The sequence below is a fragment of the Rhamphochromis sp. 'chilingali' genome (genome assembly GCF_963969265.1).
Source record: "Rhamphochromis sp. 'chilingali' genome assembly, chromosome: 16".
Classification (NCBI taxonomy): Eukaryota; Metazoa; Chordata; class Actinopteri; order Cichliformes; family Cichlidae; genus Rhamphochromis; species Rhamphochromis sp. 'chilingali'.
In genome coordinates, this window is record NC_137943.1 from 36,634,798 (window position 1) to 36,661,518 (window position 26,721).

General features: G+C 45.0%; 2 protein-coding genes across 7 annotated transcripts in view; one reads left to right on the forward strand and one right to left on the reverse strand.

Moving 5' to 3' along the window:
• Positions 1-6,099: 6,099 nt before the first annotated feature.
• inhbab (inhibin subunit beta Ab) lies at positions 6,100-9,748 on the reverse strand. The gene is made up of 2 exons (XM_080861293.1): positions 9,118-9,748; positions 6,100-7,351 (listed from the first exon to the last, which is right to left on the reverse strand). The coding sequence occupies exons 1-2, from the start codon at positions 9,515-9,517 to the stop codon at positions 6,576-6,578; spliced, it is 1,176 nt and encodes a 391-aa protein (XP_080717419.1). The 5' UTR covers positions 9,518-9,748; the 3' UTR covers positions 6,100-6,575.
• An 11,624-nt stretch (positions 9,749-21,372) lies between these two features.
• The window catches only part of amph (amphiphysin), a 47,862-nt gene continuing 42,513 nt past the window's right edge, over positions 21,373-26,721 (forward strand). For all 6 annotated transcript variants that reach the window (XM_080861262.1, XM_080861261.1, XM_080861265.1 and 3 more), the window contains exons 1-6: positions 21,373-21,494; positions 21,930-22,010; positions 23,034-23,088; positions 26,148-26,242; positions 26,333-26,428; positions 26,506-26,613. In XM_080861262.1, coding sequence (XP_080717388.1) covers positions 21,426-21,494; positions 21,930-22,010; positions 23,034-23,088; positions 26,148-26,242; positions 26,333-26,428; positions 26,506-26,613 — 504 coding nt within the window. In that variant the 5' untranslated portion in view covers positions 21,373-21,425. The remainder of the gene's footprint in view (positions 21,495-21,929; positions 22,011-23,033; positions 23,089-26,147; positions 26,243-26,332; positions 26,429-26,505; positions 26,614-26,721) is intronic.

Genomic DNA, 26,721 nt, shown 5'->3' on the forward strand with positions numbered 1-26,721 from the left:
TGGCTAACATGACAGGAGAGATTACAAGGAGGCACAAGAAGGTCCATAGACCGTGACAGGAAGTTTTATTCTGGCAGCTTCTCTGTAGGCACCTTAGCTGTGTTCGGAGTTTTTATGAGAGCTTTGTTGAAGCTTGGTTCCTTCTTTCTTGGCATCTTGGGGATGTTTTGCTGGACTAGAGAATCTGGAGGAACCTTTAGGTATGCCACTTTGGTTGGCGCTTATACATTAATTCTAGATTTGTTATTGGTTGCTGGGCTTTTGATAAAACATTGTGGTGATTTTTTATTTTTGTTGCTGCAGACCATGTGATGTTAGACATTTGTGATGACCTCTGGCAGTCACTCTGCGACCAACGTTTTGATTTGGTCGCAGGGCTTAACAACTTCTTACTGAAACTAGCTGCAAGGATAGATCTGCCAGATGGGGCAAGACACTCCTTGCACTCTTCTGCATCAGTTATACAGTTGGAAACATCTTGTAACATGCACCAGATGTGCCATAGCAAAAACCATATCTGCCAGTCGTGTACTTCCCTTTACCAGTGGGTCCCTCGTTCTCAATGTGATCCTTTTCTTTAAGGCTCCTGGGTGTGGGACCTGGACCTGCTGAGATCGGTGGGGCTGCTTGGTAGAACAGACTCTGCGTGGTATGAAGTTTCATGTAATGGGACATTTACCATGTATTATGTCATCATAACCCCTGCTTTGTGAATAAATCTGCCTTCTTTTACCTGACAAATAATGACAGAGCTCATTTTTTAGTGTCCTAAGCCAATACTGAAAGAGCAGGTGGGGATGACTGAAACATGTGAAACAGGCTCTGTGACCATCTGTCCTCCAGTCAACCCAGTGTAGTGATGCTTCAGTTTCTGACTGCAGTGACTGCCTGTCACCCACTTAAACCAGTAAACCCAGTGAAACCAGTGTGTGGGTCCAAACATTGCTCAGTTAACATTTCCGGCTGCAGAGATGCAGTGAATGAACTCTGACTATTTGCTCAGTCTCTTCCTCTCCAACTGATTTTATCTCTCCGAACAAACTGAGCTAGTTTGAGGTCAGCCCTGCAGTGAACTCCAGCTGATCTGTACTTGGTTCACGTCCGGTCACCCAGGGCCTCCCCTCGCTAATGCTCATCCTGATGTAACAGCTGATGGTGGAGATTGTGTGCTTTGCTGTGATACTGGGAGATGCTGCTCAGTGTGTACTTCACTGTGTGGTTTACTGTGCCAAGGGCTGAAGATGAATGTGGGAATAAAGAAACATCATTGACTAACTTTTTGTTTATATTGTGCCACCAACACATAATCCATCCACTTCACTGTGCTGTCATCAGCTTAAAGTCACTGAACCTGAGGCAGGTGACTATGAAGAACGTTCATCACAGCCGGGCCTTTTCAGTGTTAGCTGGTTCGATAAAACAGCCCAGTCAGAGATGAAGGGTATCACTGTGATGGTGAATAGGCCAGCAAACACATGTTGGATAACACCTCCCACCCACTCCATGACATGCTGGTCAGTCACAGGAGCTCGTTCAGTGAGAGACTGAGATTACCGAAAAGCACCACTGAACGACACAGGAAATCATTCCTGCCTGTGGCCATCTCCCTGTACAACGCATCCACTTAACACACTGTTTGCTGCTACAACTACACATGTTTCTTTTCCAAATATTTATTTATAAGTGACTTATGTATGTATGTATGTATGTATATATATGTATATATTGTACTATTCTTAGTTAGCGTATTGTCTGTCTTGTCTTAATGTTGGTTTAAAATGGAGCACTGTAACAAAAAATAATTTCCCCCAGGGATCAATAAAGTATTCTGATTCTGATTCTGATTCTGATTAACTGGGGAAAGGAAATTCTGATAGTCATTGTTTTTAAAATGAATGTTAACCATGTAGGTATACCTATATATATATATATATATATATATATATATATATATATATATATATATATATATATGTATAAATGTGTGTGTGTGTGTGTGTGTGTATACACACACACACACACACACATTTATACATATATATATATATATATATATATATATGTATAAATGTGTGTGTGTGTGTGTGTATACACACATATATACATACACACACACACATACACACACACACACACACACACACACACACACATTTATACATATATATATATATATATATGTATATATATACATATATATATATATATATATATATATATATATATATATATATATATATATATATATATATATATATATATATATATGTATAAATGTGTGTGTGTGTGTGTGTATACACACATATATACATACACACACACACACACACACACACACACACACACACATTTATACACATATATATATATATATATATATGTATAAATGTGTGTGTGTGTGTGTGTATACACACATATATACATACACACACACACATACACACACACACACACACACACACACACACACACACATTTATACATATATATATATATATGTATAAATGTGTGTGTGTGTGTGTGTGTGTGTGTGTGTGTGTGTGTGTGTGTGTGTGTGTATACACACATATATACATACACACACACCACAACTAAAAGGAACATTAACAGGACAGAACACTCAGCATTAAGGGCTCAGGGACATTGTGACAACGGACCACAGGAGTCACAGACAATATATACACAAGAAAGAATCAGGGCAGAGAAGAAACATGTGAGGAACACAGCTGAACACAGTGTGACTGATGAGATGGGAAGCAGAACAGAACACAATGCACACAGGAAGAGTGCCATGGCAGGGATCACCGGTGTGTTTTTAGAGTGGACCCAAAAGCAGAAATGGAAGAAATGAACTGAAGTTTAAACAAAAGCGAGCCTTTATTGTGACTGATGCAAAAAAAAACAGATAAGGAAGGCGAAAACAAAGGCGGACCTAAACTACAACTTAAACTGGGAAAAGACATGAATATGAAACTGAACGGGAACATGCAAAAATGTAACTGTGCAATAATCAAAACAGCATGAACAAGAACCTGAACAGTAGGGAAAAAAACTCTGTGACCTGACGTGAAGACAAAGAACAAAGGAGACAGACGACTCAAATACACAGGAGGATAATGATGGAAGTGGAAACACCTGGGGAGACACAGCTGACACTAATGAACATGACGCCATAGGGGGACCAAAACTATACACACTGGACATGGAAACACCAGACTCTTCAAAATGAAACAGGAAACATGGAGCGACGTAAACATGACAGCACAAGCCGGACAATTAGAACATGGAACCGAGGAGAGACTAACGGACATGCATTACTGAAAGAAAAAACACTGAAGACAAGAAAAGACTCATACATCAGGACATGTGCTAGACTCAAGTACTCCCTCAACTTAACCTATTTCCAATATAACATAAGAAATCAAAAATACAAAATAAACTCAAACTGCTGGTGCACAGAGCCAGCGCCTGACAACGGGAAACTGAAAAGATAACACAGGAAGTACGAGAGACACACTGAGGCTCAGACTGACCACATACAGAGGGCACGAGCACAGATAGACATCAATAACACAGGAAACTAGACCCAAGATGACAAGGAAACAGAGGAGGAATGATAACAAACTAAGAATACAAATATTAAACAGGGATCACAACTATTGCATCGAAATCAGGGAAAGAATCGGAATCGAAACACCCTGAGTCACAGACAGAGTTTCAGTAGTTTACAGTGTAATTAATCAGATCTGCCATTCAGATATTCCAGAGTACATGTGGCCTTTAGCCTTTAATACTTGTAAAATACATTTACAGTGTGTATTATCGTAGGGTCTTTACCTTACAATAAGGCTCATCAAACACAGTGAGGCAACTGTCGTCATGATATAAATTCAATTCCTTTTTTCAGTTCAATAAAAATGAATTGAACTGATGCCCGATGTAGACCTGTGGAAACCAAACATGAATTCTCACTAACGTTATATATAATGTCATTAATTATAAACAAAACCTTCAGGAATGATTTCTGTTTTACAGGCAATACATCTATCTGTTATCTGTCCCGTCAACTCTTTCATACAGCACAGCTTTAGTAACCAAAGGGTATCCCACTTGTTTCTAATGGTAATAATGTATTGTTTTATACAGAGGAAACATGCTACACATTTCACAAGAACACACATTTTAACCAAGTGTTAATAGAAATATAAAGGCTCAGAGCAGCGTTGACTCCTGTTTTTTTTTTACAGTATATGTTCTGCCTGTTCATGATGGTTTGTGTTATTGGGGATCTAACCCGTCAGTTGTAAGGATCTCACTTTGTTTAGAACAAAGACAATGGACTGATGTTATTGGTGGTTTTCTCATGTAATTGCCATCTAAACCATATCTCTGTTTGTGTGAATTTAAACAATTTAAGCTAAAAGTTAAACTCTCACAAATTCCACAAGTTCAAACCTTCCAAATAGTACCTCTCTGAGCTGAAGCTGGTCATTGTCCAAAGAGTTTCATCAGTGCCCAGAGTGCTGATAAGCCTGATAACCTCAGTAACTGCTGGAGTCTCTCCCAGGATTCAATGGGTGAGGGTACTGGCCCTGTTTCCAGCCAATCACAGGCATCTTAGCTTAAATGTTTCTGCATTCTGTTTGGTTTTTTTCTGTACTTTTGTCTACAACCCTTTTTCTCAGCCTGCAGCTCTGTGGGCACGTTTGAAACTGACTCCTGATGTTGTGTTTCAGGCTCTTTTCATCAAGTGTTTCTGTGCTCCAGTACCCAGAATTCTTTGGGTTTGCCTCAACAGTCTTTGTGGTTCTTAAACCAACTTGTTAACTCAGCGATGAGTTTGTAGGTCAGTGAACAAACAGAGCGCCACCATGCCAGCTGGCTGCTCCGCTGCTTTCAGCCTGCGAAAGGTTTAACTTTACCACTGTCAACAGCCAATCAGGGGGCAGAACAGACAGAGGTGAACGTGAAGGAGCCTCTCAGTCTGCCAGCCATCGCTCCCATTTTTACCTGAAGACAAAGAGCTGGCTCTCAGATTTCTCCATCGCTCTGAATGGCTTTGTGAATGTGTGAAAACAGAGTTCAGCTCAGAGCTGAGGGGCTGGGTGTCTTTGAACACATGCATCAGGAGTCCAGCCTGCATGTCCAGGCCAAGATACTGAACCCATCAGGGTGTCAGTGTGTTTGTGGATGTTTGAAAGGTGCTTGAGTATAGAAGAAAAGTATCTGTATGAATGAAGCTTAGAGGAAATGTGCTTAGAGGAGAAAAGAGCTATTTAAGAACAAGTCTGTTTACCATTTACACCATGAATACCATCAGAGAGTAGCTGCCTGAAAGTTTCCCATAAGCACGTCTTCCTCTGAAAAGAGTTAGGGTTCGAGAATCAAATAAAGGCTGGTTGCAAAAAAACCCCCACTTTGAAACCTGAAAACCGAGCGGCTGGGTGCCAGCAATCACACCAAATCTGAAATAAAATGACTGATCTGCAGTAAATGAAATCACTTCCTGCTTTTCAGATCTTCATTTTGCTTTAGTTAGGATACACTTTAGTGATGTTTGAGCCAGCCCAAATCTGTGATATTAACTCATGATTGACCTTAATAAACCTTTTAAAACGGGTGGGGAACTCCAGGCCTCGAGGGCCGATGTCCTGCAGGTTCTAGATCTCACCCTGGGTCAACAGAGCTGAATTACATGATTAGTTCATTACCAGGCCTCTGGAGCACTTCAGGACATGTTGAGGAATCAGCTGACACATCTAAAATCTGCAGGACAGCGGCCCTCGAGGCCTGGAGTTCCCCACCCCTGTTTGAAAGAGTTCATAATGGCTGAGCTGTTCTCATATTTGCAGTGCAAGGTTTGTCCTGAGGGTGGCACGAACTCTCAGAGAGTCATTGAAATGCAAAGACTTGTGTTATTTAGAGTTTTCCAAAGACAGAGACAAAATGTGGATTGGTAGTCCGTTTAATGAGAAAACAATCAATGGAAATAAATTACAGAAACAACATATATTACAATTAAAGATTGATGTGAAGAGAAATGTCTTCAGTTTGTTTTTGTTTCAGCAGATTAAAGGTTTAATCTGACACAGGTGGATTTCAGCCGTTTGTCTCTCAGGAAAATAAACCAAACGTTTGTCTTTGGCTTTCATCTGAATCCAAACTGCGGCAATGCATCTAGAAATACCTATTACTGTGCAAATATCTACATTCAGTGTGTTTCATAACAATAACGAAAATAACGTTTGGCTTCAGCAACCAGATTAACTACTTTCAGCTGGAACATGCTAATAATGTGGAAATGTTCTCTGAGCAGCAGAAAACCAACACTGATGAAGCACACAGAGACATCCACGTTGCATAGTATCCTCAGCACATTCCAATGTGGAAAAGTCTCTCCCAGTATGAAACACAAAAATTCACTGAACACAGGAGACTGTCTTTCCTGGGAAAGAGCATATCAGATGTTTCTTCCTGCAGGTTGCAGGTTTCATAGAATATTTCTCAGAGGTTCTCTGACAGTTTCCAGAGTCTTTTCCACGTCTGGTAGAAGCAGCAGAGCAAAAGCCAGCTGTTCACGAGCAGCCGCACTCCTCCACGATCATATTCTGGATGTCCTTCTTGATAATCTTCTGCTCTTCGTTGTAGTAGAGCATTGACATTGCTCGCAGCCTCGTTGGCACGCAGCACGACTTGATGTTTTGAAATGGGCTGTAGCCTCTCATGCGATAATGGTTGATGACCGTTGAATGGAAAGACAGCGGTGAGCTTCCAATGCTTGCCATGTGGTTTGGACAGTCGCCTTCGCAGTAGTTGGCGTGGTAACCAGCCGGAGCGATGATCCAGTCACTCCAGCCGATGTCTTTAAAGTTCACGTAAAACTCTCGCTTGCAGCAGATGCGTATTTTCCCATCGCACTGCAGAGCTCGTTTAGCTCGGCGCTTAGCCACCTCCTCTTGAGCTCGAAGCGCCACCATGAGGAACGGCCGGTGTGACTGATCTCGTCCCGTGGCCGGTTCACCGTTTGCAGGCGTCAGGACAGGAGCGGCACCTGCTTCGAGACACAGAGGACAGGAAACCCGTAACCTAAGAGGACTGTTGCCGCCGTCCAGTAGATTCTGAACAGTGCGAGGAATGGCGAGGGTGTGCCAGCCACTACGACGGGTGTCCGCCATCTTCTCTGAAACACAGTCCTCATCATCATCGTCACGATAAAGCCGCAGCATCACTTTGCTTCTCAGGCGGTTCATCTTTGACATTTTCAGGAAGATCCAAACGTTTGCCTGCTCCACCACAGACGAGCCACTGCCCTCCCTCGAAATGTCAAAGGTCACCGCGTTTGGCCCGTCGCCTGTGAAAGAGAATAGTTAGGACATTAGCGCTGTGTCCCATTTACTACACAGAGTCAGAAAATTTCAGTCTAAAACAGTGCGATCTCTGATCCTTGACAATGACAGAGGGGCGTTCAGAATTCAGTCTGATAGTCTTTGACCTTTGACCTCTCAGATTGTATTTTAAGTGGAAACTGGATGGGTTAATGTGGATTAGGGTTGGTGTGTCTGAGTTTGGGAAGATATCAAATGAAACGTGCTGAAGACGCCTTAGGAAAAACCAACTTCATCTGGCAGTTTGTTTTTCCCTGAAGGGAAGGGAACAAACGAGGAACTTGAAACCATGACCCCGCTGACGCCCCCAGATAGAAATTTTAATGAGTGAACAAAGTCGATGTTCTTAACAGTGAAAGCTTGAATGGAGCTTCAGCCTCTAAATATATTCAATATGAGGAAAGGCACTAAAAAAAGACCAGGCCTGATTTCAGGGAATGATGTTAATGATGTTAACAAGCCTGGTCATATAGGACACTAACCCCGCCCCCACCCACCCAACACCACCCCAACAAAAAAAAGGCCCGTCCTGTCTCAGCGCTTCCTTCTTTGTCTCCTGTTAGAGAATAATTAGTGAGGCCCAGATTTATCTGAATGAACAGATTATTTACGCGCTAAGATCACTTGGTATGCTCGCCCAAATTACTGTGCACTAATTTGGGCGAGCATCCTTTGAGGGGCCTTTTGATAGAGACAACTATTTATAGAACAAAGCAAAGCAGCAATGTAACGGGTCCGTATTCACAGGAGATTTTAAAGGCTTTGCAACCATCATCATCTTCAGTAAGTCACAGTGGATTGAGAGCAGGTTAATGACAAGCAGCAAAGGTTCTGCCAGCAAAGATCTACTGCTGTTCAGACCAATGTTTCCCTCATCTTTCATCTGTTGAGACTTTCTCCAGCTGTTGTTCTCAGTGAAAATACTCTGTGGATTTAAGATGTTCTCATATTGATTGTTACTCTGAGTCTTTGTGAGCCAAACCAGCAGATCATTCGAACATTCCTGTTTGAAGTAAAGTTTGTCCGCTAATTGGTCACCAGTCTGTCTGATGGACATCGTCAGTGACTGTTTGAACTTTGATGAGAAGTTGATTTGTTAGTTTACATTTTGGGGTTCAGAAATGAAAGAAACAAGGCTGTCGTTCCATCAGAGAACCCTTCCTTGTTTCTGTCAACAGAACAAACACGTTTATTTCACTCGGAGACAAACTGGAAGTTTCAGCACTGCAGTCAAACACATGAATGTGAGCTGAATGTTCTGACCTGAACATGAAAACCTGTGGCTGAAATCTGTAAACACACTTTGACCTCTTTGGATTATTGTGAATGAGCTAAAAGAGCAAACAGACAGTCTGACATCACTGACGGTCAGTGAACCTCTGAAGAGTCTGACTCTACAGACTCCACTGAGTCTGGATCTGCTGACGTTAATAACCGAACCCTAACCCAGCCAAGAGAAAATGTTCCCTACAGACACTCTTTAATCCATCCTGAATGTCAAAGGCTCATCGTGTCTTCAGTTCTTACATTAAAGGGTTTTTTTCTGCCAGACGCCTCCTCGCAGAATTAGCTTTAACCAGTCAGAGGGCTCAGTGGTGAGCCTGAAAACTTTCTACGGCTGTATTTAACCAGAGCTAATAACACTAATAACACTGACCCTGAACTCAGAAACTGGATGTGTTCTCTGTCAGGACAAGAAGATAAACCACGCCTGACGTGCCGTGGGACTCACCTGGCTCTCCAAAGGTGATTATTTCAGATGGCGGTTCGGGTGGTGCTGAATTGCCTGTGCCCTGGCCCTCCTCCTGGATCTCCACACTGCCGTCTTCAGCCACATGGGCCACGTGAAGTTTCTTGATGGCGTTGAGCAGAGCGGCACGAGGAACTGGCTGTGTCAGGTTGGGCCGGGCGCTCAGGTGCAGCATGTTGAGAATGTGACGCTTCACTGCCTCCACCATGTCACTCTGAGCTCCGGACGAAGACGAGTTCCTCCTCAGCTGAGGCAAAGAGCACGAAGGACAGTCAGAGGACACCGCCGAGTCCTGCAGCCGTGGTGCCGGAGAGATGGTCGGAGAGGCATCGATGAGAAGCCATGCTGAGATGGAAAAGACCACGGCAGAAAGAGAACACATAATGGTTGGCGGTCTGATGCAGAGTAAAAGACAGTAGAGTTTTTATTTGAAACAGGTTTGAGATTCTTCAGATGAAATCCTCTGAAATTCAAAAGACTTCAGGGCAGAAACTAGAAACTCTGATGTGAAGTTGCTGCAGGTCTGATGCGCTGTGAGGGATGTTCTGGTGTTGTTAGTCCTCCTGGTGCTGGCCCGGTGGTCCTGAACTGAACGAACAGTGTGCAGGGTCACTCTACTCTTCCTCTCTGCTCTGTTACAGTAATTATACCTCTCAGCCTGTTTAATCCCTCCCTCCATCCACAGAGGTATTTCCCTGTGAGTCACACACACACACACACACACACACACACACACACACACACACACACACACACACACACACACACACACACACACAGTGAGCAAAGTCTCTCAGAATACCTCAGGACTGTTTGTGGAGTTTCCTCCTGAATGAACGTCACGACATAAGAGGAGGAGGAAGGAGGAAAGAGGAGGTAGTGTCCCTGATTCATTCACCACACACACACACACACACACACACACACACACACACACACACACACACACACACACACACACATGAGTCAGCGCAGCGTCATCATCACCTCACGTGGAGGAGAGACTGTGAAATAAATTTTTAGAATGGAGAGAGTTTGTTCTAAAGACCAGTCCTGCACAGAGCAGATGGAGCGTGCTCAAAACAGACTACCACACACGCACACACAGTGACATCAGCACGCCCTCTGCTGGTGGGAGTCAGGACCTACAGCGTCCTCTTCACCTGAGAGGGACCCTCTGAGTCAGTGGCTCCTATAAGTTCACACAGGTCTGTCAGCTCTGCGGCAGGAAGGAGAAACATCGGGAATATCCATGTGTGGATGTCAGTGAACTGACCGCAGATGTCTGACCTGAACAGCTGTAAAGCCTACAAATGTGACGCCATCATAACACAGGTCAAGCGTCAGCTGAAAATGTCACACAGTCACTCGTTTGTTTGATCAATTCAAGATGTCAACTGGCAAGAAGTGCTTTTTTTTGACAAAATTCAAGTGGATGTGAATTTTTGATTGATCTCACTTTTAAATGACGTAATGCTGTTACGTCATTTAAAGCAGAAGCTGTTTGAAGCATCCTGTATAAAGATGAGATCAGCAGATGATTGGACTAAAGCAGGGTTGGGGAACTCCAGGCCTCGAGGGCCGGTGTCCTGCAGGTTCTAGATCTGACCCTGGGTCAACACACCTGAATCACATGAGTAGTTCAACACTAGGCCTCTGGAGAACTTCAAGAGGAGGTCATTTAACTGTTTAAATCAGCTGTGTTGGATCATGGACACATGTAAAACCTGCAGGACACCGGCCCTTGAGGCCTGGAGTTCCCCACCCCCTGGACTAGAGCAATGATGTCAGTGCTGAGACTGACAGTGCGGAAAAGCGATGAAAAAGAACAGAAGCAGCAGTTGAGCGATTACAGATTATTAAACTTACACATAAGCTTCATTTCACTTGCTGGCCCACGTCCTCATTTTAGGTTTGACAGTGTTTTAGTCGATAAAGGTGAATGGCTTGAACATGAATTGAGCTGCGGTTTGGGGAAGGCCTTGATGGGGACTGGCGCCGGCTCCCGGGCCTGGCAGTTCCCCATGCACTAAATAGAAGAGAAGAAGTTAAAGAAAAGGGAAGGGAGGGTGGGGCACATAGACGAGAACGAAAAGCATGTAGAACTGAGGTAACATACTGTCATGGTCCTGCGACCATGACTCAGTGACTTTATGTTTATGTACTTATTGTTATTACTTTCATTATTATTCATGGCTGTTTTGGGATGGTTTGTGTTTGGGATTTTAGACACTGGGTTCTGGGTTTGTGCTCCCTCTGTTGGTCCCTGGTGTTAGTGTTCCCCTGTCTCGTCAGGTTAATCAGGTCCAGCTGTTTCCCCCATCTGTGTGTGATTTCCCAGTGTCTCTTTGTGTATTTATAGCGTGTGATTTCCTCTGCTCCTCGTCGCGTCGTCTGTGTTCCTACCTGTGTTCATCCTCTGTGTTACCCTGCGTACTCTGCATCTACCCTGTGAAATCCTCTGCGTGCTCTCCCTGCTGTTCTCCCTTCGTGTTCAGGTTTGCCACTCCTTTGTGTAGTTTCACCCAGTTTAGTTCATCCGTAGTTCTGTTTTGCCATCTCCTCTTTATGTTTGTTATTATCAATAAATCACCCTCACACCTGAATAAGTGCTGTGCCTTGAGTCCTCCTTCCACTCTCCACACGGCCGCTGCCCCGGACCGTGACAGTACGACGCGACCACAACATGGACCCAGCAGCGCTTAATCCATCCAGGGAACTACGGGAAAATCTCATCGATGCCACACAGGAGCTGATCGACCTGTGGCTGGAAAGCCCGGGTGGCACGTCCCAGCGCGCTGTAGAGAGGCGGCTACAGCGTCTGGTGACCGGTCTCCCATGGCTTCTGGGCTTGCTTTGTTCGTGGGAGCGGGAGTTCCTCCTTCTGGACCTCGGTCTTCACCCCCCGTCTGCTTTTACTTCCGAGCAGTCCGAGGCGGTGAGCGAGCGACATGTTCTGGCTTCCCCAGATTCCGAGACTCTGTTTTCTGGGGCTATCCAGAGCGGGATGGGAGACTGTTCGGATCGCTTACCCACCTTCGTGGTAACGGACCCTTCGCAAGTGGGCGTGTACAGACCCTCTGTGAAACCGAGAGACTGTTTCTCTGCCGCTCCTTCTGAGCCAGGACTCTATCACCATTCTCCGGCTCAGTTCTGTGTCCAGCCACAAGCTTCCCAGTCTGTAGCTCAACCATTAGCCTCCCTTAAGCCACAATTTTCACACTGTTTTTCCACCGCCGTTTCTGAGCAGGGAGACAAACTGTTACATTACGGACCTGTTCCTCAACAGCTGGCAACATTAGTGACTGTTACTCACTCCGGGGCTTCCCCAGAGGCGGGGTTGCTGCCCTCAGCTTACTCTGGACCCCTGGTGGCCAAGATGCCAGCTGTGAACTGCACCGGGCTGTCACTGCCTGAGCAGGGTCAGTGCTCTGCGCAGCTGCAGCCCTCCGTATGTGTGCCAGAGGCCCACGTGCCTACTGGTTTTGTTTCACATGTGCCAGAGGCCCACGTGCCTACTGGTTTTGTTTCACATGTGCCAGAGGCCCACGTGCCTGCTGGTTTTGTTTCATGTGTGCCGGGGGCCCCGGTGCCCACTGGTTCTGCGGCTGTTTTCGCTGGGGGGCCCGAGGAGCCCGTCCAGTCTCCCGCTTCGCCTGCTGGGGGGCCCGAGGAGCCCGTCCAGCCTCCTGTTTCGCCTGCTGGGGGGCCCGAGGAGCCCGTCCAGCCTCCTGCTTCGCCTGCTGGGGGGCCCGAGGATCCCGTCCGGCCACCTGTGGCTGCTTCTCCACCTGTGGCTGCAGCGCCGCCTCCTGCAGTATCATCACCCGCAGCGCTACCACCTGCTACTGCCACGCCTCAGCCTGAAGCTTCAGCCTCGCCTGGTTCTGGTCCAGCTTCATCCTCACCTGGCCCAGCTTCAGCTTCAGCGTCTGCTTCGCCTAGCCCAGCTTCAGCTACAGCTTCATCCACGCCTGGCCCGGCTTCATCCACGCCTGGCCCGGCTTCATCCTCGCCTGATTCTGGTCCAGCTTCATCCTCACCTGGCCCAGCTTCAGCTACAGCGTCAGCTTCGCCTGGCCCAGCTTCAGCTGCAGCTTCTTCATCGCCTGGCCCGGTTTCATCTTCGCCTGGCCCGGTTTCATCTTCATCTGGTCCGGCTTCATCTTTGTCTGGTCCGGCTTCATCTTCGTCTGGTCCAGCCTCCGTGTCTGCATCCTCGCCTGGTCCCGCCTTCGTGTCTGCACCCTCGTCTGGTCCCGCCTTCGTGTCTGCACCCTCGTCTGGTCCAGCCTTCGTGTCTGCACCCTCGTCTGGTCCAGCCTTCGTGTCTGCATCCTCGTCTGGTCCAGCCTTTGTGTCTGCATCATCATCTCCGCCTGCTGCGGTCCCGGCTTCCGTGCCCTCAGCCTCGCCTGGCCCAGCCTCGTTTGGGTCTGGAGCTAAACGGCCGTTTTCTGGACCGCTGGCTAGGCTACTGGCCGAGCGCCGTCGCCTGACTGGCCGCCGTTGCCTTCCGCACGGCTGGCCTCCTGAACTCTTTACGCGCCGCCGTTGCCTTCCGCACGGCCGGCCTCCTGAACTCTTTACGCGCCGCCGTTGCCTTCCGCACGGCCGGCCTCCTGAACTCTTTACGCGCCGCCGTTGCCTTCCGCACGGCCGGCCTCCTGAACTCTTTACGCGCCGCCGCTGCCTTCTTCGTGGACGGCCTCCTGAACTGTGCTTTGGACTCTGCTCCCCTGTGGGTTTTGTGTTCATCTTTGTTTTGGGACTCTGGGGCCTCCGTCTGTGGTCGTGGTCCGGTCCCTCCGTCCTGGGCCCCCTGCCGCCCGCCCGGATCTGGTGGTGTGTTTCTGTGGCTGTCGGGGGCCAGCCCTTGAGGGGGGGGTACTGTCATGGTCCTGCGACCATGACTCAGTGACTTTATGTTTATGTACTTATTGTTATTACTTTCATTATTATTCATGGCTGTTTTGGGATGGTTTGTGTTTGGGATTTTAGACACTGGGTTCTGGGTTTGTGCTCCCTCTGTTGGTCCCTGGTGTTAGTGTTCCCCTGTCTCGTCAGGTTAATCAGGTCCAGCTGTTTCCCCCATCTGTGTGTGATTTCCCAGTGTCTCTTTGTGTATTTATAGCGTGTGATTTCCTCTGCTCCTCGTCGCGTCGTCTGTGTTCCTACCTGTGTTCATCCTCTGTGTTACCCTGCGTACTCTGCATCTACCCTGTGAAATCCTCTGCGTGCTCTCCCTGCTGTTCTCCCTTCGTGTTCAGGTTTGCCACTCCTTTGTGTAGTTTCACCCAGTTTAGTTCATCCGTAGTTCTGTTTTGCCATCTCCTCTTTATGTTTGTTATTATCAATAAATCACCCTCACACCTGAATAAGTGCTGCGCCTTGAGTCCTCCTTCCACTCTCCACACGGCCGCTGCCCCGGACCGTGACACATACAGTGGGGCAAAAAAGTATTTAGTCAGCCACCGATTGTGCAAGTTCCCCCACCTAAAATGATGACAGAGGTCAGTAATTTGCACCAGAGGTACACTTCAACTGTGAGAGACAGAATGTGAAAAAAAAAATCCATGAATCCACATGGTAGGATTTGTAAAGAATTTATTCGTAAATCAGGGTGGAAAATAAGTATTTGGTCAATAACAAAAATGCAACTCAATACTTTGTAACATAACCTTTGTTGGCAATAACAGAGGTCAAACGTTTACTATAGGTCTTTACCAGGTTTGCACACACAGTAGCTGGTATTTTGGCCCATTCCTCCATGCAGATCTTCTCGAGAGCAGTGATGTTTTGGGGCTGTCGCCGAGCAACACGGACTTTCAACTCCCGCCACAGATTTTCTATGGGGTTGAGGTCTGGAGACTGGCTAGGCCACTCCAGGACTTTCAAATGCTTCTTACGGAGCCACTCCTTTGTTGCCCGGGCGGTGTGTTTTGGATCATTGTCATGTTGGAAGACCCAGCCTCGTTTCATCTTCAAAGTTCTCACTGATGGAAGGAGGTTTGGGCTCAAAATCTCACGATACATGGCCCCATTCATTCTGTCCTTAACACGGATCAGTCGTCCTGTCCCCTTGGCAGAAAAACAGCCCCATAGCATGATGTTTCCACCCCCATGCTTCACAGTAGGTATGGTGTTCTTGGGATGCAACTCAGTATTCTTCTTCCTCCAAACACGACGAGTTGAGTTTATACCAAAAAGTTCTACTTTGGTGTCATCTGACCACATGACATTCTCCCAATCCTCTGCTGTATCATCCATGTGCTCTCTGGCAAACTTCAGACGGGCCTGGACATGCACTGGCTTCAGCAGCGGAACACGTCTGGCACTGCGGGATTTGATTCCCTGCCGTTGTAGTGTGTTACTGATGGTGACCTTTGTTACTTTGGTTCCAGCTCTCTGCAGGTCATTCACCAGGTCCCCCCGTGTGGTTCTGGGATCTTTGCTCACCGTTCTCATGATCATTTTGACCCCACGGGATGAGATCTTGCGTGGAGCCCCAGATCAAGGGAGATTATCAGTGGTCTTGTATGTCTTCCATTTTCTGATGATTGCTCCCACAGTTGATTTTTTCACACCAAGCTGCTTGCCTATTGTAGAGTCACTCTTCCCAGTCTGGTGCAGGTCTACAATACTTTTCCTGGTGTCCTTCGAAAGCTCTTTGGTCTTGGCCATGGCAGAGTTTGGAGTCTGACTGTTTGAGGCTGTGGACAGGTGTCTTTTATACAGATGAGTTCAAACAGGTGCCATTCATACAGGTAACGAGTGGGGGACAGAAAAGCTTCTTACAGAAGACGTTACAGGTCTGTGAGAGCCAGAGATTTTCCTTGTTTGAGGTGACCAAATACTTATTTTCCACCCTGATTTACGAATAAATTCTTTACAAATCCTACCATGTGGATTCATGGATTTTTTTTTCACATTCTGTCTTTCACAGTTGAAGTGTACCTCTGGTGCAAATTACTGACCTCTGTCATCATTTTAAGTGGGGGAACTTGCACAATCAGTGGCTGACTAAATACTTTTTTGCCCCACTGTATATAGATAACAACTGGAAGGAGCGTGTTTGGAGATGTGGTCCCGCTCCAGAAATTCAGATACTTTATCTCCAGTTCAACATGGCTGTTGAGTGACTGGCAGAGTCATCAGCTGCACACCTGCAGAAACATTAGGACCCGCACGGCACAGAAAATAAATCTTACTGGACAGAAATGATCATGTGACTTCTTTGTAAGTGACTCATTTCCCCACTGACACTCTACATCTGAACTTCAGGTTTCCCCCACCAGACACACTGACCTGTGGAAAACAGCACTCAGGAGGTAGTGGGGTTTTGTGGTGTTTGGAAGGTTGGTGGTTAGAATCCAATCTGCATGTTGAAAGTGGTCAAAGTGCCCCAGGTGCACCCATCGAATTTACACGTCTGCATGAAAACTGAATGAGGGTAAATGTGCGAATACAGACTGCAGGGTTTAACATGCTGTGAGTGTTCACTGTGGAGAAGCGCAACATGAAACCCACTGATGTCTGAACACGGTTGGCGTGGAACGAATAATTAGCAGCTAACTAACCCTATGAACTACATAACTGTACTCAGTATTCTTACAGTGTCACAACAAATGTAACCTTTATAAGACAGAACTGAAGAGAAGGGGCTCTGAAACAGAGCCTGATGATCAAGAGTAAATTTAAATAATGTTCTAAGCTGGAAACGATCTTTTACTTCAACAACACACAAACAGAACCGCGACAAAAGCAAGACTCATGGAAACAATCCGGTCATTAAGTCTGATGTCATCAGCCGTGCCTGAGCCCAAACTCCGCTGCAGGTCAAATGAACACTGCAGCATCACTGAGAGTTAAAAGCTGTCTAAATTTTTCATCTTTAATAAAATGATCAGCGTTGCTGCTTTACCAGGTGTAACAATTAAGTTTAACATCCAGGCTTCCATGAAAATAAAAATTATTAAATTTAACAGAGTTAGAAGTTAGCAGGAAGTTAGCTCGCTAGCTTCCATCTAAACATGATATAGCATGTTCTGACTGAGAGATTTATGAAACAATTCAAACGTACAGCTCTGCTATCACGTCCAACATAAATGAAGACAGAAAACTAAACGGCAGTGACGTTTGTAGGGTTACTGAAGTTGGGCTAGCTGGTATATAATGATGTGCTACGTGATCGCTAGCGACACAGCTATGTTAGCATAACATTAGCACAGTGAAGCTGGAGGATGAACGCTAACTTTTTTCCACTCGATAAAAGTTAACGTGAGGGTTCAGAATAGTTAGGGACAAATGCAATAGCATGGCAGGATGCTGTAAACGGACCAAACTTCAGTCAGGAGAACAACCGAGATAATCCATCCACAATACGAGGTTAGTCATTAATATACTGCTGCATGGGCTGTAGTTACATCGGAAGGTTTTAAAAACTGAGCTTTAAAATGAACAGTGGTAATAAAAACTGAGAAAAGCTGACAGTGATCACTGACTGTTTTTAGGGGCTTGTTGAGATTAAATAGAACAAGATACAAAACATTAAAACATGTTAAAAACACAAAAGCCTTATTAAGCGTAGAGTAGTTTGGGCCCGGAAGCAGGATTCATCTCGTCATCACTTAAAGACAAGATAGTCTTCTCCAACATGTAGTTTGAGGCTCTGCTGCCCTCTGCTGGTTTTTTCTGGACATTAAATTCAATCAGTTCAGCTTTAGTAATACAGCACCAAGCGATAATCAATCGATAGGGGCCTCAAGGTGCTTCATGCTGCCCTGACAGGTGTTACAGGCCTGGACAGGGGCAGACATTGTTGGCGACACATTGACAAACTGGTCTATAAAGCAGCGGCCCCCAACTCCCAGGCCACGGACTGGTACTGGTCTGTGAGTCGTTTGGTACCGGGCCTCAAGAGTTCAGGCTCGGGTGTGAAATGTATGGTTTTCGGGGTTTTATCGTTAACTCGGCTTCCCTGGGTCTTTTCCCGTGTGTTATGAATAAATTTTCTAAACAATTTAGTGAACTTTATATTTCTTTTGTAGTTGTGTGTCTTTACTTGAAAGAAATATTTACGCGTTACCATAGCAACCAGAGAGCATTAAGGGGCAGAGAGGAGGATGTTACTCTCAATGTTTTTTCAGGAGCACGCTGCTAATAAAGTAAAACATTTACACAGCGAATTCACATTTATTATTATATTTACAAAATACCACAGTTTTTGTTTTGGTCGTATCATTTTATTTTGTTGTATTTATCTCCCACACCTTAAAGGCCGGTCCATGAAAATATTGTCTGAATATTAAACCAGTCTGTGGCGCAAAAAAAGGGTTGGGGACCGCTGCTCTTAAACACAAGCCAGAAAACAAAGTGAGGCAGAAATGATGTCAGCGGGATCACAGACATTTACCTCAAAGAGATCAAAGTCAGCAAATACAGGTATACATTTCCCAGCATGCTGTCTTTTTTTGACTTATTAAATCAAAAAATCTATCTAAATTGTGGTAGACCATTGTTTCATCTGCCTCCACAATAGCATCTCTCACCTTTTCAACAAAATCCAATGTGCTCTGGATGTTCAGGTGTTCAGAGCTGCCTACCAACGGGCTGAGGATCGAAGCCAGAAGGAAGAACTCCCTTTAAACACAAAGTGGCCCATACCTGCTTCATACCCTGGAGGACGGGGCTGTGGCTCCCCACACTCCCTAGCAGATCGTTACATGGAGAAACCTTTGGAATACAAGCATGCTGATCCACACAGGTATGCACACAGGTGTACACACGGGTATTCACAGACGCGGACTACAGCTTTCTTGGCTGCTGCCTCAAAGCACATTGTGCGCTGTCTATCTTGCGTGCTGCACAATATCGTTTATTATTTAGTATCTACTGATATCTACTGCTAGCTAGTTTATTGTGATGGTGCTGTTTTTTTTATTATGTTGCTCTTTGTTGTTTGCTTTCTCTTCTGTTTTTTTTCTCCATACAGGTGACCCAGGTGTTTTGTTTGTTTGTTTGTTTTTTTCCTTTCTTCCCCCCCTTCTCACCGTCTCTTCTCCCCTCTGTTTTTCTTTCTCTCCCTCTCTTTCTTTCATTCTTTCTCCCTGTCCTATCCCCCAGTCATGTCTGTCTCATTTGTAGCAACTGAAAATAAAATAAATTCATAATTATAATAAAGGTCAATCAAATGGACCAATATGGCAAGGCCATGATGATCCACTTGGTAAAATAAATCCGCTTGGCATCTTTCTTGGCCTTAAGACAACAATTCTGATGGCTAAAGATCCAAACGGGACACAAACCCCCCCCCCCCCCAAAAAAACAAAAACCACAAAGTGGCCCCACACAGGTTAGGGTTTGAGTGCCACTCAGATGTAATTATACACACAAACACACACACAGGGGATTGAATAAAATAAAATAAAATATTCATTAAAGGTGTTTTTTAGCTTTGATTATTCTATTAACTTTGTGGTGAACATTGTGTGTGTGTGTGTGTGTGTGTGTGTGTGTGTGTGCGTGTGTGTGTGTGTGTGTGTGGGGGGGGGGGGGGTCAAGATCTCTGTCTAAATAAATAATTAATGTGGGTAAATACCCAGATGACGAAACATGCAACTATTTTCCTGGTAATAACTGAAATGAGTAAAGAAAATCAACAGCCTATTTATGCAAGATCATTCATAATTTTATTGTGGGGGTTATATTGGCTGGGTCGGATTATTGGGGGCTCATAACCCACCTGGAAATTACGCCCCTGGATCACTCTGCTGCTACACAACCAATCACTCCTTATTGATTATTGATCAGAGATCATGACCCATTAGTCCAGACCTGGTTGCAGTGGCGGCTCCTGAAAAAAATCTCAGGGGGGGCAATTTTTATGATATCGACTAAAATGACCCATTTAATGAGTACATCAAACAACACAATTTTAATTTAAATTTAAAATGAACAACCATATTCTGGCCATTTGTATAGATTTGTAAAAATGAACATGAACAGATTTTTTTTTTTTTTTTTGAATGAATGAAAAATAACTATTGAAAACAACAACTGTAAACTGATTGGGGGGGTGGGCTAAAGAGAGAAAGAGAGAGGGATGGAGAAAGAGAGTAAATATGGTTAAGGGTTCTTATTTGTACAAGAACTTTGCTCGTCTGTCTTTCTGAGTGGCAAATTTCTCGATGACCCTGGTGTTGAAATCAGGAAGTTCTTGTGTGAGTTTTTTCTCTATGGACAGCATAGCCAGAGCGTTGAGCCGATCCTGAGCCATATTGTTTCTCAGGAAAGTTTTTATCCTCTTTAAAGTAGAGAAACACCTCTCCGATTCTGATGTTGTCATTGGTGTGGTGATGAGGATGTTAAGAAGACTTACAGTTTCGGTGAATGTGCGATCTAACCGAATTTGGGGGAGGCTGTGCCTCAACCGTTAACAATACCGCTGCCATCGTCTCTCTCTGACCTTATAGCTCACTTAGGCTACTGACTGAGGTAAAATTCTAGAACAGCAAATCTTCGCGCGTTTTCTGCAGGGGCGCAATTTTAAGCGCCCCCAAACCATTTAATTCAGCGACGCTGATAGGTCAAATATTTATTATTTTCCCCTGGCAACCATTTAATGATAGGCTATTTCGCTGCATATCAAGGGCGCTTTGACGAGCGCCCCAGAAGAAGAAAAACACCGTTTGTTGGTTGAACTTTAATGAGTCAGCTGGTGAAAATGTTAAAATACGCCTGGCTGTATATGGGCACACACATAGTAAAACTATCATTGATGAATTTTTTAAAAATATATATTTTTACTCCTCCACATTTGGGGGGGCGGAGCCCGAGCGCCCCCTATGGGCCAGCCGCCACTGCCTGGTTGTTAGGGTTAGCTGTCACACCTGTCACAGCTGAAGGAGCTTCTATGCCAGGGTCAGGAGTTTAGCCCATATGCGCTGTCAGGCCTTAACGTTTGTTCACCTAGAAAAAGAACGTTTTGTTGCTTAATGACGTCAGGACAGGCTTTAGATCACTTCCTGTTTACTGTAGATTTGAGTTAAAACCTGAAATAGCTCGTGAGTAAGCTGCTCCACCTGCAGATTAACCCGTGACAGTCTGAAAGCTTCGCGGACACACACACACACACACACACACACACACACACACACACACACACACACACACACACACACCGTCCAATCAGAGGAGCAAAGAGTCCTCGGCCCCGCCCCACTACACTTACACACCCCTCCCCCTCCCGTGTCTCCGGTAATCCTCCGCTCTCTCTCGGTGCGGTCGTCATGGCGGAAATTAAAACGGGAATCTTCGCTAAGAACGTGCAGAAGCGCCTGAACCGAGCCCAGGAGAAGGTGAGAGGGGGAGGAGAGGAGGAGCAGGTGATGGAGGTGATGCGGAGGGCGGATGGAGAAGCGGTGCTGGAGGCTGCAGGAGGCCCGGTCACCGCCGCTCTCTAATCCGATCGCTCACACATGAGGATCGATGTATTACTGATCATCCGCTATTGAGCCGCTCGGAGGTCACGTGATTAGCTACGGGCTGAGGAGAAAAATCATCAGAAACGGAGAAATCATCAAAAACAAATAGAGCACGTTCTGATTGGCTGAAGCAGATCGTGATGTCACGTGTGCGGTAAAACGCGTCACGCACGTTTTCCTCTTGAAAATTAAAGACGTTAGTGACGTATTTCCCAGGTCCAAGGTCGACAATGTTGTCCACGACGTGATGACGTCATTGTGCTACCTTAGTTTTATTTATCAGGCGCTTTGATGTGATTTCTCTTTCAGGTTCTGCAGAAGTTGGGAAAAGCAGACGAGACCAAAGATGAGCAGTTTGAACAGGTGGTCATCAACTTCCGGAGGCAGGAGGTAAGACGATACCTGGGATAACTAAGTGAAGTGCTTTACAAATACAGGCCATTTACCAGGTCAACTTGGCTTAGTTTACTTACAGATTTTATACAGAGCTGGAAGGTCGAAGACTTCAATGCTCTGCTCTGGATGTACAGCTCTCACTGACACTTGAAGACAAAGGCTGGATAATTACTGACAAATTGGTTAATAAGCTGAACTTGACTGTCTCCATATTTGACCTCATTATAAACCACTGCTGGTGGGAGCAGGTGTCACAGTCAGACAGTGTATATGTAAAAACACCAATGTTTGATCACTGTTTAATCAGCATTCACATTAATTTCAAAAATTCAAAGACTTTCAATTTTATACAGATGTAAATGTGTAACATAAGAGTTGCTTTCAAAATAAAAGCAACAAAATTACATTGTGATTTTCTGGTAAACGGTAAGCCATTCTCTGATGGGGAGAAACTGCATGATATATGCTTTAACAAATTTCCCTTTGACCTGAAAGGGGCCAGGCAGCCACGTGACCAGGTGTTTTTAATGCCCAGGCGTGCTGTAGATGAGATCTCAGCCATTCTAACAGATCTGCAGTGGCCTTATTTTCCAGAGATCTGATTCGTTAGTTGGCAGTTAACAGAATATGTGAGGCGAGTACAGCACCACTTACCATGGCAATGTAACCTGGTAAGACGTAAACACTCTGTGTAACCTTGAAAACACAGAGTTAAACTTTAAGTTACCTGGATTCCAAATCCTGTGTCGTAGAGAGCTCAGTTCATGCCTTTAGTGTGAAAAACCTCAGTTTATGTTTGATTTGATTGATATTGTGCATAATCACAACAACGGTTGCCTCAAGGCACTTTATATTGTAAGATAAAGACCCTATAATATAAAGAGAAAACTCAGACAAGAACTGGTGACAGTGGGAACGAAAAACTCCCTTTGAACAGGAGGAAACCTCTGCAAAATGTGGAAACCAAATTCCTCCAGTGTAAAATAACTGATATCACGTTTGTGTGTGCTTTGCCAGACTGAAGGTTCTCGGCTGCAGAGGGAGATGAAGGCCTACATGTCTGCCATTAAAGGTCTGTATGGTTCATTATCTACGTGATACAAACCTCAAATGAAAGAAACGTCTTCAGTGACACTTTGCATGATTCACAGTTTATAATGATCTTTCATTATCTAATGCTGCAACCTACTTGGAAAGTCAGAGCAGCCACAGAAGTAAACAGTCCAAGATGGCGGCAGTCAACTTTGAATCTGTACTGCCACTGTGGTGTATTTGTGACTCACTAAATAAGACATAGAGAGTACTGACCAGGCTCTATCCATGAATGTGCTGCAGGGGAGTTTTTAAGTACAAAAAATATTATTATGCTGTATTGTCAGTAATAACTGAAGGACTCTATCTTGCTAAGAACCAAAACAAATCCTGTTTTGTTTTCTCACATTGCAAACTTTCTTACTGAAACATATGAACTCAGGAGTGATGCCACTGCTGAATTACGAGGTACCTGGAATGTGGCATCAGTTCATCCTCTGTCTTAAAAAAGCTTTTTTAGTTTCTTCCCCTTCAAGACTACTTTGTTATGATTGGCTGCCCCTCACTAGGATTCTATTCAATATTCAATTCAACTCATCCATCCATCCATCCATCCATCCATCCATCTTCATCCGCTTTATCCGAGACCGGGTCGCGGGGGCAGCAGCCTAAGCAAAGAGGCCCAGACCTCTCTCTCCCCAGCCACCTCCTCCAGCTTATCCAGGGGAACACCAAGGCGTTCCCAGGCCAGCCGAGAGATATAATCTCTCCAGCGTGTCCTGGGTCTGCCCCGGGGCCTCCTCCCGGTGGGACATGCCTGGAACACCTCACCCAGGAGGCGCCCAGTTCAGTTTTATTTATACAGCACCAAATCACAACAACAGTCGCTTTAGGGTGCTTTATAACTAGGGCTGGGTATCGTCACTGATTTCTAGAATTGATTTGATTCCGATTCACAAGGTCCTGAATCGATTCGATCCACGATTCGATTCAATTCGATTTGAATCTGGGAAATTTTGCCTCAGACAGCCAGAAATATTATAATTCAGATCAGTACATTTACATATTTTTGTATCAATAAAAAGGAAGCTGACACTTGCGAGACTTTATCACAGGTGTGAGCATCACAGCAGAGGCCTTTGTGTCAAAGCAGCTGAAGATAAAACACAGAAAACATGGAGGTGATTTTCCTGGCCTGAGATTTTATAAAAATATTCTGCAGTAGATCAAAAACGAAAGAAAATCATTAATCAACTTATGAACATCACCTCTGAAGTTACAGCGGTTTTATTAGAGACACAGCTGAGCGTTTTGCATTTTGCATAATTTTAAAAAGTTTAAATTTGTTCAGAAGCCTGTTGAACGGCAGAAATTAGGTTTTCTTTTTGGAAGTAAGTAAAAGGAAAAAAAAAACAGCGGCCGACAGCGCTGTAAACAACGGTAGACGGTGCGTAACAAGCAAGCGAATAATGCAGAAAACAGATTTCAGGGATAGACGGGAAACTGTTCTTGAAGTATACAGAGAGAGAGAGAGAGAGAGCTGTGCATGAAGTGTGATTTTATTGTGGTGGAAGCAAAACAGCAAAAGTCAGAGGGAGTCCATGACGATGTTTATGTGAAGCGTAGTTTGGATCTTCTTTTGCTGCTGGTTCAGTCAATATTGTCTGGAGAGAGATCAAACTAGCAGCTTTAGAATCAGCGCAAAAAGGGCGTAAACACAAAGCGCGGACCCGCCGACACATCAGAATCAGTGAGATGTCGCCTTTCTTACCTGACGGCACGGACACGGTCGGGGCTGAAAGCCGACATCTCACTGATTCTGATCCGCAGGTCCGCGCTTTGTGTTTACGTCTTTGTGCAGAATCCGTGTTCCTGCTCTCATTTACTGTTTTAAATGTTTGGTGGTTGTTGAAATTTTGTGACGTTCTACCTGAGATTCTGGAATTTTGGGCAAAATACATTTATATAAAAAAATCGATTCAGGATTTTAATGAATCGATATTACATTATCCAAGCCAGCATCCATTTTAATCGATGAATCGATTATTAAAACCCACCCCTATTTATAACGCCTATGAGCAAGCACTTTGGTGACAGTGGGAAGGAAAAACTCCCTTTTAACAGGAAGAAACCTCCAGCAGAACCAGGCTCAGGGAGGGGCGGGGCCATCTGCTGTGACAGGTTGGGGTGAGAGAAGGAAGACAGGATAAAGACATGCTGTGGAAGAGAGACAGAGGTTAATAACAGATATGATTCAATGCAGAGAGGTCTGTTAATACATAGTGAGTGAGAAAGGTGACTGGAAAGGAAAAACTCAATGCATCATGGGAATCCCCGGCAGCCTACGTCTATTGCAGCATAACTAAGGGAGGATCCAGGGTCACCTGGTCCAGCCCTAACTATATGCTTTAGCAAAAAGGAAAGTTTGAAGCCTAATCTTGAAAGTAGAGATAGTGTCTGTCTCCTGAATCCAAACTGGAAGCTGGTTCCACAGAAGAGGGGCCTGAAAACTGAAGGCTCTGCCTCCCATTCTACTTTTAAATACTCTAGGAACAACAAGTAGGCCTGCAGAGCGAGAGCGAAGTGCTCTGATAGGGTGATATGGTACTACAAGGTCATTAAGATCAGATGGGGCCTGATTATTTGAGACCTTGTATGTGAGGAGCAGGATTTTGAATTCAATTCAGGATTTAACAGGAAGCCAAAACAGGAGAAATATGCTCTCTCTTTCTAGTCCCTGTCAGGACTCTTGCTGCAGCATTTTGGATTAGCTGAAGGCTTTTCAGGGAGTTTTTAGGACTTCCTGATAATAATGAATTACAGTCGTCCAGCCTGGAAGTAATAATTGGTGACTGTTATGATTTGGTGCTGTATAATTAAAATGGAACTGAATTAAATTGAACTACAACTCCTGAGTAAACTAACATAGCCTCACAGAAAAGGTTTCAGTTAGATGGCGCAGGTGGGCAGAGCTCTGACCTCACTATTTAAAATTTCCGGACAGGACGATAGAGAAAAGCTTATCTTCTTTACGCAGTGAGTAGCAAAGTTAAATGTTGCCATTGTGACCACCAGCTGAAATTGTACTGTCATTGGCAGGGATGCAGCAAGCATCCATCAACCTGACTCAGTCTCTGCACGAAGTCTATGAACCCGACTGGCATGGAAAGGATGACGTCCTGACCATCGGGAAGGTCAGAGTCATAAAAACATCCCAGAGTACAGAAGAACACCAAAATCCACCTGAAATATGTACCATAAACCTAGGTTTCTATTTTCTGCAGGACTGTGATGCATTGTGGGAAGACTTCCACAACAAGCTGGTGGACTCGACACTGCTAAATCTGGATGCATACCTGCAGCAGTTTCCAGATCTCAAGGCAATCAACAGTTTGGTTAGGGAATGATTTTCTGAAATGGATGCATGTCATGAAAGCTCAACTTCTTTTCGTTTCAGACCCGTGTCGCCAAAAGAAGCCGCAAACTCATTGACTATGACAGTGCCCGACACCACATGGAAACCATGCAGACGTCTGGGATGAAGAATGACCGCAAGATGATCAAAGTGAGTCATTTCATGTGTAGACGGACATTCACAAGATAAAGGATCAGCTGTTTCCTGTTACCTGTGCAGCTGTTGTATCTGTGCAGGTGTTTTGTAGTTGATTTAATC